Genomic DNA, 12113 nt, shown 5'->3' with positions numbered 1-12113 from the left:
GCACTTTGCCACACGTATACAGGGACGGTTAACTTCTCCCCCTCCTGTCTCACACACACACACACGTACACACAGTCGCAGATGATAAGTTGACGACCCCACAAACACTCTCGCTCTCTCACGTGGGGCCCTCCGCATGGGGCTGGACAGTTCGGGCCGGAGGCTGTTCTGTTCTGGAGAAGGTGACTCACACAAACACACGCACAGACTAAAGCCGTCCCAGTTCACCGTGACACCAGCTGACTTTTCCACCCAACTACCACCGGCTTAATCATTGTGGCTAAGCACTTTCCGTTGGCATTTAGATGCGATTTTAACATTCCTCCCGGGGCTGGAGAGCGTCCGTTGGTGTGGCTCTTTTTTTCGAACTATCCTACCGCCCGCTGGAGCCATTGTCTCAGTCCTCAAACAACCCTACCTTCACACCGAACTTACAAACTAACTCTTAGGCAGCTCGCAACAGCCAACCAAGCAGTAACGCAGTGCGACGAAATTCACCGACTCCACCAAAACCTTTCGAACAAATCCACCAAAACAGCACCGTAAACGTATCCCACAAACCGCAGCAAACCGTTACCACCGGAAAAACTATACTGCTCCCTGCTGCACAAGACAAGACAAAACAAAAACCCCGGAGGAGGACCTTACTTACACTTGAATCCGCGAGTTAAACAGTTTAAAGGCGAACTGAAAAACGTCGAAAAACCGTCCCCGATAGTGGCGCACGGTTGCGCACCCCGGCCCGGGCTTGGAGCCCGCACACCGGCGTACCGTGTGTGCGTACGCGCACCAACACAGCCGCACGGGCGCACTTCGGGCGCACGATCGTGCGCACGAAACGGCATCGTGCGCTTGTTGGCAGCCGCGGTCGGTGGTCAGGGTCCTTCCCGCATTGCCGTGTTGCCGACCGTGTTCCTACCAATGCATCGGCAAGGGGAGAAGGAAGGGGACGCACGGAGCATCGGAGATGGACACCGCATATTCCCAGTGCGTGTATGCGTGTGCAATAAACGTGTAAAGTAAGGGCGCGTTCGGGTTCCGCACGCGCGATCGCTACTTGCGGGGGGATGGAGGGGTACGCAAATCGTACCGCGAATGCGCAAAAGGTGAATTTGGTCCTCCCCACCACCGGAAGATGCATCCCTACTCTTGCGCGTTTGTATGGTGGCCGGTTGGGCGGCCTGGTCCCCACCATCGTACGTTCGGTGGAAAGCTTCCACCACCACTGGTGCCCGTTCGTGGTCTGGCGCTGTTTTGTTTGTTTTCTGGTTTGTTTGCTGCCACCGTTTTTCACCCATTTTCCGACCCACTGGTCCCTACAGTGTGCGTGCGCGGTTCTCTATATTTAGAACGCGATGTGTGTGTGTGTTTCGGTACGGCTCGAGGAGGATCAGTTAGCTGTGTGTTTGGCTCCCGTTGCCTCACGATCGGTAGCGTGACGTCACGAATTTTGGGCAACCACCGAATTCGTACACCAAAACTGCTTTCTTTTGGGGGGTTATTGGGGGTGTGGTGGAGGAGGAAGGATGGATGAAATTTAATTTCAATGAATCACACCGTCAACATCGACCTGTTGAGCTGCCGCTGTGGGTTCGACTTTCGACCTGCCCAGGATGAGTCTTCATAAGGCTGAATGCGCTTAAAATGTTGCAATATGTACATTAATATTCCATTCAATGGTTTAAGTGATAATATTCACTTCAGTTTCAGCTTAGTTTAGCCAAATTGTTTAATAGTTTAATTTAAAAAAAGAAACTCACATTGTTTGATCAAAGTCAACTACAATGGCCGTTCGATTTGGTTGGTTGGAACAATTTGTAAGAAAGTTAAGTCTAAACTAAGTCTGTAGAGTTTCTCTTGATTCTTTGAAATATTTTCACGATTTTGGGGCCGTTTTCTGATAATTTTTAACACGTCACACGATTCATTAACTGTCTTCCAAATATGTTTGAATCTGTTTGTTTTTTTTTTTTCTATTTTTAGATTGGTATCTGATTTGTTTTGTTCAATATTAACTTCAGACATAATGGGAAAATGCCGATACAGTGGGGTGCTGTTTATACGGGTACCTTTTATCCAGAAATGACAGTTAAATACAAAGATGATGTTGCGTGCTGAGGAGGATATTTGAAACCCGTTATCAGAGCACATTCTTTGGCACAACAACCGTTGTCGGTCAAGGCCTGCCTAAACCACTAGTGGACTTGGCTTTCAGTGACTTACTGATTATCAATAGCAGGACAGCCAGTCCTACGTACGGTCCATTTGCGGCTTGAACCCGTGTTGAGCATGTTGTTAAGTTGTTGGTGTTGACGACTGTACCACGAGATCGGCCCCATCAGAGCACATTGTCATAATAAAAAATGCTACAATTCATGGAAAATTTCAAATCATTTCAAAAAATATTAGGTTAATAAAATTGGCTAGATTTAATACATGACATAAATTTTAAAAAATACTTCAAGAACTTGTGATAAAACATATACTTTGACTCATTATCCGTGATATTCGAGTATCCGGGCGAGGTCGAGTCCTGATGAACCTCGGATGAACGGCGTTCCACTGTAATTGGTGGCACTAATTCAAAAACATTTGCTAAATAGAGTAATAAATTTGAGGAATGGAATTCCAAATAAATTTGGAAAAAAGGAAAAAAAAAATAGAGAACAATTCGTTAATATCGAACAAAAGTCCAAAATCCTTGAACACCCCCATAGAGGGTGTAGTAATACATGCAGCAAAACGGTTCATTTATATAGACGTGAAATATTCATTGCAAATAACAAATTAAACGCCTAAAGCTGCTGAAAGTCCATCCAAAAGCTTATGATTCCCGTACTTTCCAACCGTCTTTACCAAAATGAGGCAAACCAGACAAAATGTTTTATAAATGCGAATTCATGTTACTGGTGTAAAACAAAAACAAAACACAAATCGCACCCCAACGTCAGTCAGCTGTCGCATTAGCGGGGAGAGAAGACAGAGCAGTATCGCAAAAAACCACAACAGTGGCCGGCGCCAACCAATTCATGTGTAATGTGTTCGTTACAAGATGCAATGTAATGCAATGCCAAGCACAGCACACCTTATCGCCCCAGCCACCCAGCCTGCCAGCCAGCCAGATGGGTTGGTGCGAAAGGGTAAGGTACGGTTTCACGTAGTACGACCGATCGTTTCATCGACGCCAGTGTCTGGGAAGCGAACGGTACCAGTCAGTGTCATACACCACCATTCACGCTCCAACTGGCGGTCGTACAGAATCTCCACCGCCACAGCAAGTTCAGGCGTGACCATATTAGGCAAAAAAGCAGCTTAAAAACGTTCTATTTCATATGGGCTGGAGCTGGTTGGCTGGCCAGCAGAAGGTGGTAGAGAGGTGCCTTCCGTTCCTGACTCATTTATTGCTTTTAATTACATTACATTCAATAAGAGTGGTGTGGAGCCAGCCGGTCGAGGTGAGGCACATCCGTCACCCGCAGAAGGACATCCTTGCATCATCGGATGGCCCGTAAGGTCGGGCGGCACTGGTTCGCATAGCCCGTTTCAGGGCGGGAGGGACAGATGGCTGAGAGCAATAAATTGCCCCACTTGCGGTTGCCATTTTTTGCTTTGTCTTCTTCCCAACACCTGGCGTAAATCTGTCGCAAAAGGCGAGCAGAGGTGCATCATTGCACCCTTAAGTTAGTGCAAAACAGTAACAGCTTATGGAAACGGAGTAGAATGAATGTGTTATCACAACTCGTTAAACCCTTGCTAGAAAGCATGAATATGGCGCGATCGTATGGCCGCCAACCTGCAACAAGAGCTCTAAGCCGCTGGGTGTTAATCGAGCATCTCGCCTCGAACCGTGCATGATCATCACCTCCGATGGGTGTTATTGCGAGTGGCCGGAATTCTGCGTGCCATTAATTACCGCAATTAATAAATTATTCAACATGCAGCATGTAGCAGCAGCAGCAGGTTCGGCCACCGACATTAGCGCCTGCATCGTGCTGCACCGCTGCAAATGGTAGGTTGTCGGATCACGCTGGTTACCGCAGTGCCTATTGCCTTTTGGGTGCCATGCAATTTTGATGACTAAATTCAACCGTACAGGGCGCGATTTAGTGAGAGATTTCTCACAGAGACGGCTGGTAGTTGTTGCTGTCACATTGGGCTATGTAATATCGTCGTTTCTCGTTTAGCCAAAAATAATACCATCCAGGGGCGGTTCAAGCCTAGAATGGACCGTCCCCCCGTAGCAAGGATTGACTATCCGGCTGCGTGGTAATGATTAAAGTCTCGAAAGCCTGTATAGGCCGGCATGTCCGCGTAGGACGTTACGCCAAATATAAGAAGAAGAAGAAGACCATCCAAAAGATCATTCCTGCATCCTGCAACCAAAAGAGCGCTGGGCCAACCGGCTGCCTAAAATAACGAAACAATCGCCTGTAAAGCTGTACTTTGCATATGAACCATTTTTCTCATTGTCCCTAACCCTGTGGCTTTAAAAAGAAAGGGCGGATTAAACGAGCTTGAAATAGAACTGCTTCTCGCCCTACACCCCGGAACGATCTTTCATCATTCGCGCGCGCACACACCCGCGCTGTGTGTGCATCAATGAATCGCGAACCTTGCAAATTGCAGCGCGTGTATGCGACTGTTTCGGTAGATTTTAGAATGCTCTCGGACACACCGAACGACATTGGCCGAGCTGGTGCAGCCAGTGGGAATTCTATTCTTACGCTGGCGCATGTTCACGATGCTTTGGTAGATTTCGTTATTATAAAAAAAACTCCTTCTTGTATATGCCACAATAATTTTACATTGTTTATTGAAGATAATTGAATTTTGATGATGACCTTATTAACTATAAATTAGAATATAGACATGAAAATTTAATTTTGGCAACAGTAACATTCAACTAAAAAAAGCATAGGATCTTATTCAAAGCTTTGCTCATTGAAAATAATACATCATAAGCTCCTCTGTAAGTATTCTATTGGCAGTACGCAGTCTATTTTAATTAGAAAGTTCCGGGGTGCGTAGGGCGTGGTCGGGAGCGTGCAAATAAATTTAAAAAGAAGGTCGGGTGCATCAATTTTGCCGCTAATAAAATTAGCTAACAAAACTGCTTGTGCTATCTCCCTTCACCTTTCGAAGGACTGCAGACTAGTCATGGATAAATACCATTTTTCCCGGAGTCGTATCGAGCCGACTTCAGTACCCATTGGAGTCGTACTTGGAGTTCCATGAATCCTCTCCAGATTACACATCACTACTGCAGACCCAGAAGAAGTCGTCTAGGCTCATATGTTGGAGGTTGGTTGTTGGAGATGTTCCATCTTAAGAATCGTATAGCTACATTCTTGTGAACTTTTTGTCTATACGCTCAATACGTGTGGACCAGTTGTTAGTGTGCGGAGATCATGGTACAAGATTGAATTCAAGCATGGATCAGACTAAGGCGACGAACAGTTGTTTTAAACAGAAAGGAACATTGAAATCAGATGTCAGACGATCAATAAAACCAAGCTGCCGATATGCTTTGTCGATGACGTAAGAGTACTTATTGATGGAAGGAGAGTGACGAGTCAAGAATAGTACCTAGGTCCTTAATTTCTATGTTGACGACGTGACGTGAGAGTGCATAAGAGTCAAGATTACAGTCTCTGAATAGGGTCCTTTCTGACGAGTGAAACTAATCACGCGAGTTCGCAGAGCACCAATTACTAAACTTGTGTAGGCTGAGCTGGAGTATCCTGGAGAGCTAAGCTGGAATGACTCCTATTTCTATCTCATGCTGATCGCTTTGCTTAGTAAACGCGACATTTGTCTAGCTTGCTATACCATGAAAATAGGTTAAGTTCAAAGGACATATTCTTAGAAAAAGATCCCTCATAAGCACGATCCACGCGACTAGCGTTGAATATTAGAATACATCCAATGTTCAATCGATCACAATTGAGCAAACCTCATTGAAAACGGTGCACACCGCTGTCGTTACAATTTTGTAAACACTTCACACCTTCTGCACCTTCTTCTCCAACGATCCGATCGCAACCCCACCACCTAACCTGCGGCAGCTCCACGCGATGAATCATTCGGCAGAAATTTAAATGCAAACTACCTTTTACGATGCCACCGAGTGTGTGCTGCACAGAGTGTGCTGCTCCCCCCAGTGTGCCGTAAAAGGAAATAGAGGCCTCGGAGCCTGATGGAATCGCACCAACCCCATCTCGAGCCATTACAGTTCGGGTGTTGCTGCTGCCAATTGTGCCACTACGGTGCCATGGTGGTGGCACTTTTGTGCGTCCATAATTTCATCAGATTCCCCCTCCGCCGTTTCAACCCATCCCCCCAACATACAGGCTCTACTCGTGACCGGGTGACGGATTCTCGCGTCGATATAGCGCTTCGCCAAACTGGAGCCACCTCACGGCCACACGAGGTGCCTCTCGTCCACCTAGAGCATCCAGAGGGGGAGAAACACCCCCCTGGGGTGGAAACAAGTACACACACGCACGAGGAAGCCCCCTGTACTGCCAAAAGGGAGAAAAGGAGCAACGCGTGTGTCAGAACGCGAGACGCAAGGACGACCGCATGTGCGCGTATTGTCGATGTCCATAAAGAACGAGTTGGGGTTTTTTTTTTTGTTCGTGTGTTCGAAGCTCAAACTGGTGGTTATTAATTTTCGCTCCACTCAAGCTCTGGTTCCCCTCCAGGCCGCCTCCCGCCTTCCTATCCACTGCCACTGTGCGCCGTTGAAAAACGCAGTGGCTATCGCGTACGAATCGCTGCGCAGAGCGGCCACTTTCCACGCTTATGGAAGATGCTTTTTCGATGCCGAGGTCCGTTCAATTATTACAACCGTATAGGGGAGGGGCACCCTGGCGAGTAAGGAGGGGAGAAAGATGGGGGCAGGTCACTCAGGTGCTCCGGAGACCTCAGAAAGGTCGTTGTGGGCTGATTATGTCATCCGAGTGCGTATAGCAAGGACCATTTGGGTGGACATATGAGAGAAGAAGAAAAAAAAATGAAAACCAGCCACCACAGCAGGGGGGCTCAACATATTTGCTCGACTTATGGGCACGTACCAGGCGCGTACACCATATTCAACCGATAGTGACATGATGATTATTAGCTAGCTGATTGGTCGCGGGAAGTTTGTCGGCCGTGTAGCTAACTTCATTTATGATCACTCCATCCCCCCCTTCCTCACTAATCGTATGAAAGCGGCAAAGCCCTTTTCTAGACGATCGAACCAGAGTGTGATCGATGTGTGACAAACTGAAGGTCCTTCGGACAAGTTTTGACTTTTGGGGCAGCCTGATGTGAGAAATAAATCCAATTACCAGCCCTTAAAGTGAATGCGATAATTTCCTTTTCGATGCATCGGGCAAATTGGGCAAGGTCTGCCGGATCATGAAAGAAACATGAAACATAATTCATACGCTTGATTGCAACGGCTGCGGCTTGCACGCTTGGGTCGGTGTTGAGATTTGTGTGCGCTTTTTCTGCAAGCTGCAATCAAATTAAGATAAACTTCTTTTTTCTTCTGCAAAATTAAGCGATGAGCAGAAACAGTTTAACACGGATTTACAATTATATAACTTTGTCCGTCTCATCCCAATATCGTCCACCATGTCGGCATGGGGTGGGTGATCATCTTGCGACCATAAAATCAACAAATTGCCGTAAAAATACCGACCATCCTACGCTTCTCGCGCATCAATTGTAAACAACCACCGCGCCAAACCACGGCCACGGGTATTATGTACGGCCATGTTCAGCTGCTCGACAGGCAAGTTGTACGGGTTTTCCATTCATCGTACAAAGACAAAGGTACGGAACATGAAAATCCGTTGCTGTTGTTTCATTTTGTGGTGGTTTGTAGTTTTCGAAGCAGAAGCAGAAGTAAGCACTGCTCCCATTTATCCCGCAAGCGACACGAGCACACATTCTAAAACCCACCCACGGTGGCAGGTTCGGTTCCATAAATAAAACTATCTCTCTTCGGTGCCCGCCAGTGCAAAAGTAGGTCGAACAGAGACAGAGGGAAATTTGGAAAATTGTCCGAACGCTCGTGCATTAAGCCGTGTGGTTAGCCAGTCTTCTGCAACACAAATGGATGCACGTCTCTTCACCCCTCCGTACCCTCTCCCTGGCTAATGTTTGCTGTAATAAATTTGTCCACCCCCTCGGCATGATGTCATCATGAGCTGGCAGAGAAAAGTTGGTGCGAACCACAAATCTTGGATCCGATTTTGTTGACTTCTTATTCGATCCTTTGCTCATCCGTTTCGATTTTTGTGGCGATGGTTCAGGGATGATAGCGTACAGGGCACTGCCAAGGACTTGAAGGTGTCACCTGCCATCACACCAGCAAACCGTTCGATGGTGCAAATGGTGTAACACAAACAACCATAGTACAACATACCGTCTATTTCCTCCGCACTGCAGACCCTTGCTAGCTAAGCAGTTTAAATTTCTTCATGTACTTTTGAACCTCCTCCTTGGGGTACGGTTTTAGCGCAATGCAGGTTGGTAGATTTTCGGGCTGCTCTACCCACACCTTATGCTTGACATCGTTCTGCTGCAACACTTCGCCCAGGCTGACGAGTTTGCCCGCGTCCGGTGCCTGAAATGGAAAGCAAATGGAAACTGTTGATAAAGCAAAGGTGGAAAGTGCAATAAGCAACATATAGGAGCATTTCTTTTGAAATCCATCCTCCCACAACGGACGATCCGAGACGCGGGGTGTACACTTCTCGTCCATTAAATTCATCGCTGCAAGTGTGTACACAACACGCCGCTGCTGACCGGCCTAGTGCGCTAGCGGTGGCATTCGTATCGCGATTTCCCAAAATAACCCCTTTTACATCGGGAGACGGCGAACGATGGCTATTGGCTAGTGGTGGCGTTCTTTGCTTCATTTCTCAACAGCCGGGCAGCTTCAGGACGCATATTTTGTGTAGGTGTTAGAAATTCTCGTTCCGAAATCCGAAAATAGCTTTCACACGCTCAAATCTTGCACGCGCTGTTTACGCCACAACCAAAGCCGTTGTACGCCAGAGTGTAAGAAGTATTGAGCGTGTGTCCATTTGATGTGTGATCCGGTGAACTTTTCCCAGGACGTTGTGAGCCTTTGCGAATGCTGCGTTTGCGTTCAGTATCGTTCAATATTATTATTGAATCAAAATAGCGTATCGCATCACATATCAGCATCGCAATCATTCGGAGGGTATAAATTGAAACACATTTATAATATGTTTTTAAAAAATGATCGAAAATAATGAGTTTTCGGAGTATTTACCATACAGAGTGCTGCCAAATTGCTTACCTCGAGCACTACTTTATGCATATTGTCCAGGTCCTTAAAGTACTCTACCGTGTCCGGATCGGAAGCGTACAAGTGTCCGACGGCTGCAACGGCATGACAACACTGAGCAATGAGAGCGCCTTTTGGCCAGCTTTTTGCAATTTCTCCATTTACGATAACGTACTGCACTAGCTTGGCAGCGCACATTGTTCGCCAAAAAAATTGTATAAAATCGAACAAATTACACGTGCGAAGAAAAACAATAACCAGCCGGCAGTTTGATTTGTTTATGTTTGCCTTGCACAAAAAAACAGCTCCCACACAAGGTGCATACATCGATTGAAAGGTGTGCTGGGAGAAGTTTGACATTTCGAATAGGAAAAAAGCGCATTCAAACAAACCGTTGAACCGTGTTTTGTATTTCCAAAACTATTTCACGTAATATTGGTCACTTCAGTGCAGTAGCTCTTGTCATTAACCAAATGACTCATTTTTGGAAATACACATCATTGTACTGTTGTTTATTGCCAATCTTTGATTTCACGAAATATTGTGGTTTAGCTTGGCTCTTTCATGAATACTTGTGCAAGTGCAAAGAGCGTCCGATCAGTGCGTCACGATTCTATGCATTTTAAGATGTTGTTCAAATTACCATTCGACCACTCGAGATGGTCAGTTCGTTCTTACTGAAAACTCATAACAAAAATGAAAGATCCCAACAAATAATTTAAAGAAAGCAACTCCAGCACTGCCAATACAGTGTCGTGTCGCTGCTGAGTGCCACGAAATTGCAATCACAATTGTATACGTTGAGGAAATAGATTCAAGAAATAACTAACTCATTTTTTTGTTGAAAAATATAGTCCATTTGTTATTGTAATTCAGTTTCGAGTAATACCATCTGCCTTATAAAGCGCTGCGTTACGCCACAAGACCCCTTACAAGGCCTTTCGATGATACTCGGGGCTAGTGTTCCATTATATATAGTCCATAGTCCATTTGTAATTGTAATTCAGTTCCGAGTAATACCATCTGCCTTGTAAAGCGCTGTGTTACGCCACAAGACCCCTTACAAGGCCTTCCGATGATACTCGGGGCTAGTGTTCACGTAGTGCTGCATGTTGAAAAGAGTGCTACTGTTTTTGACCAAATACTTTAAAAAGTCCTGCACATGGCCCAGCGAAGTTTGTATCGACTTCTCGTCCAACGATGTAAATGCCAGCATCGGTCCCAGCTTCACGAACAGCCGCAGCAGATGAACGGAGCCGTAAATTTTTGCCATCGGCACACCCGGATGGGCCTGTATCATTTCCGCGTACTGTGGCCGCTCGAATTTGTACAGCAGCTGGGAGCCGAGCATTACGTTAAAATACTCCACTATCCCATTGCCGATGTCGGCCACGGCCGTTTCCTTGGTAGCGGTCGTTACCTTGCTCTGCTTCTTGTACTGTACGTAGTTGTCCACTATCTCCTGCACCGTCACCTTAGCCGGCAGCTCGAGCAGCTTGTTCTGGCGCGAAATTGCGTCCCAGTCGTCCACCAGCCACACCTTCAGCTCGTCCGGAATTTTGATTTTCACCTCCACCTTCGATATGAACTGATCTTCCGACTCGACGTTCGACGAGTTTGTGTCGCTTCGGCCGCGTTTCTTCGCCTTCGAGCTGCCGGGCTCGCTGGACGATTCGTCTTTTGGTTTTTCCACCGCCTCCTTACTTTCGGAAGATTTCACATCCTTGGCGGCGGTGGATGTGGCGGCAGGTGGCTTATCCGTTGCGGCAGGTACGACCGTCGAGGACGAGGTGGACGAGGAGCTGGAGCTGGGCGATGAAGAAACACTCGCACTGGTAGCCGATGTCTTCAGAGACGATCGATTTCGTCCTGTAGAGGAGGCGGCTGTCGTCGTGCTACCACCGGTAGAGGTAGTACCCGTCGGCGTTGTAGCCGCTGTAACGGGTGTGGTGGTGACGGACTGTACCGCTGTGTCTTTCTCTTTCGTCACTTCCTTCGACGGTGTGGATGCTCGCGAATCGCTGTCCTTGCCCTGGCTGCCTGTACCACCCTGTGCATCCGACTTTTTACCCTTCGTGCTGCTCTTCTTGTTCTTTACCAGAGGGGAATGTAAGCGGTGGACTTCCTGTTGCCGTTGGCGGTTCGCTTCGTTGTACTTCAGGACGCGGCTCTCCGGAACCCACTCATCCCAGCTGCGTAACAGAATGCGTGTTAATAACCAATTCCACAAACACACACGATTGTAGCCAATACATACTTTTTGTTCCAGCCGGCATAGTGCACAAGGTATTTTACCTGCTTTTCCTTCATCATCGCACAACGCAGAAGCTTGGCTTCGTACAGCAGCGGGCCATGAAAGCAGAGTACCTTTTCACCTACAGAAGAAACAAACATTATGTGCCGGCTTAGCGGGGCCATTCATTTGCTTACCCTCGGTGAACTTAAACTTTGGGGGCATTTTCCCGTCGTCGTGCGCGCTTTTCTTCTCCAGTTGTGTGGATTTCGTTGAATTGTTTACACCGGAGTAAATTTCCAACAGCGACAGCGCTCCCTCTCGGCTTGGGCTACTGCAAAAGCTGCAGTCCGAACTGTCACCGGCTCCGATCTAATTTGCTTTCGGTCACTCAAGCCGGCTTGAGCACGGGATCGAACGGGGATTTCCCCCCGGGTAGCAAAGCGTACTAAAACGTCGTGAACCCTGCCTCAAGCCATTCCAGTTTTTTTGTCGCATTGTGAAGCCATTTTTGCTACCGCTCGGGATATCTAATATTGGTTTTCACTGTTTGCAGGTAAACGGATAGCG

The 12113-nt window shown here is 47.1% G+C and overlaps 3 protein-coding genes across 14 annotated transcripts in view; all 3 read right to left on the bottom strand.

The window, feature by feature from the left end:
- LOC120908828 (tropomyosin-2) overlaps positions 1 to 784 on the bottom strand; it is a 44642-nt gene extending 43858 nt beyond the window's left edge. For 6 of the 11 annotated variants that reach the window (XM_040320250.1, XM_040320248.1, XM_040320247.1 and 3 more), the window contains exon 1: positions 653 to 784. The gene's annotated coding sequence lies outside the window, so the exon portion shown is untranslated. Of the gene's footprint in view, positions 1 to 435; positions 550 to 577 lie in introns of those variants that run through there. The other 5 variants (XM_040320246.1, XM_040320239.1, XM_040320240.1 and 2 more) reach the window with 5 other exon arrangements.
- A 7448-nt stretch (positions 785 to 8232) lies between these two features.
- LOC120893813 (putative peptidyl-tRNA hydrolase PTRHD1) lies at positions 8233 to 9594 on the bottom strand. Of its 2 annotated transcripts, none has more exons than XM_040295925.1 (2): positions 9323 to 9594; positions 8233 to 8620 (listed from the first exon to the last, which is right to left on the bottom strand). In XM_040295925.1, exons 1-2 carry the CDS (start codon positions 9506 to 9508, stop codon positions 8450 to 8452), a joined length of 357 nt encoding a protein of 118 aa, XP_040151859.1. In that variant the 5' UTR covers positions 9509 to 9594; the 3' UTR covers positions 8233 to 8449. The 2 variants fall into 2 exon arrangements, with proteins under 2 accessions (XP_040151859.1, XP_040151860.1); XM_040295926.1 differs by lacking the exon at positions 8233 to 8620 and adding an exon at positions 8627 to 9136.
- A 549-nt stretch (positions 9595 to 10143) lies between these two features.
- On the bottom strand, positions 10144 to 11998 carry LOC120893752 (mortality factor 4-like protein 1). Its single transcript, XM_040295825.1, has 3 exons — positions 11741 to 11998; positions 11568 to 11685; positions 10144 to 11502 (listed from the first exon to the last, which is right to left on the bottom strand). Exons 1-3 carry the CDS (start codon positions 11766 to 11768, stop codon positions 10371 to 10373), a joined length of 1278 nt encoding a protein of 425 aa, XP_040151759.1. The 5' UTR covers positions 11769 to 11998; the 3' UTR covers positions 10144 to 10370.
- Positions 11999 to 12113: the final 115 nt, after the last annotated feature.

This window comes from Anopheles arabiensis, chromosome 2, assembly GCF_016920715.1.
Source record: "Anopheles arabiensis isolate DONGOLA chromosome 2, AaraD3, whole genome shotgun sequence".
Lineage (NCBI taxonomy): Eukaryota > Metazoa > Arthropoda > Insecta > Diptera > Culicidae > Anopheles > Anopheles arabiensis.
Note: the sequence above shows the minus strand (reverse complement) of the source record. Positions and strands in the feature narration are given on the sequence as shown.

Excerpts from the sequence above, each read along its gene's own strand:
- LOC120893813 (XM_040295925.1), bottom strand. The coding sequence starts at position 9,508 with ATGTGCGCTGCCAAGCTAGTGCAGTACGTTATCGTAAATGGAGAAATT. Across the intron at positions 8,621-9,322 it reads TGCATAAAGTAGTGCTCGAG|GCACCGGACGCGGGCAAACT; the intron begins GTAAGCAATTTG and ends TTTCCATTTCAG.
- LOC120893752 (XM_040295825.1), bottom strand. The coding sequence starts at position 11,768 with ATGCCCCCAAAGTTTAAGTTCACCGAGG. Across the intron at positions 11,686-11,740 it reads AAAGTTTAAGTTCACCGAGG|GTGAAAAGGTACTCTGCTTT; the intron begins GTAAGCAAATGA and ends TTTCTTCTGTAG. Across the intron at positions 11,503-11,567 it reads TATGCCGGCTGGAACAAAAA|CTGGGATGAGTGGGTTCCGG; the intron begins GTATGTATTGGC and ends TCTGTTACGCAG.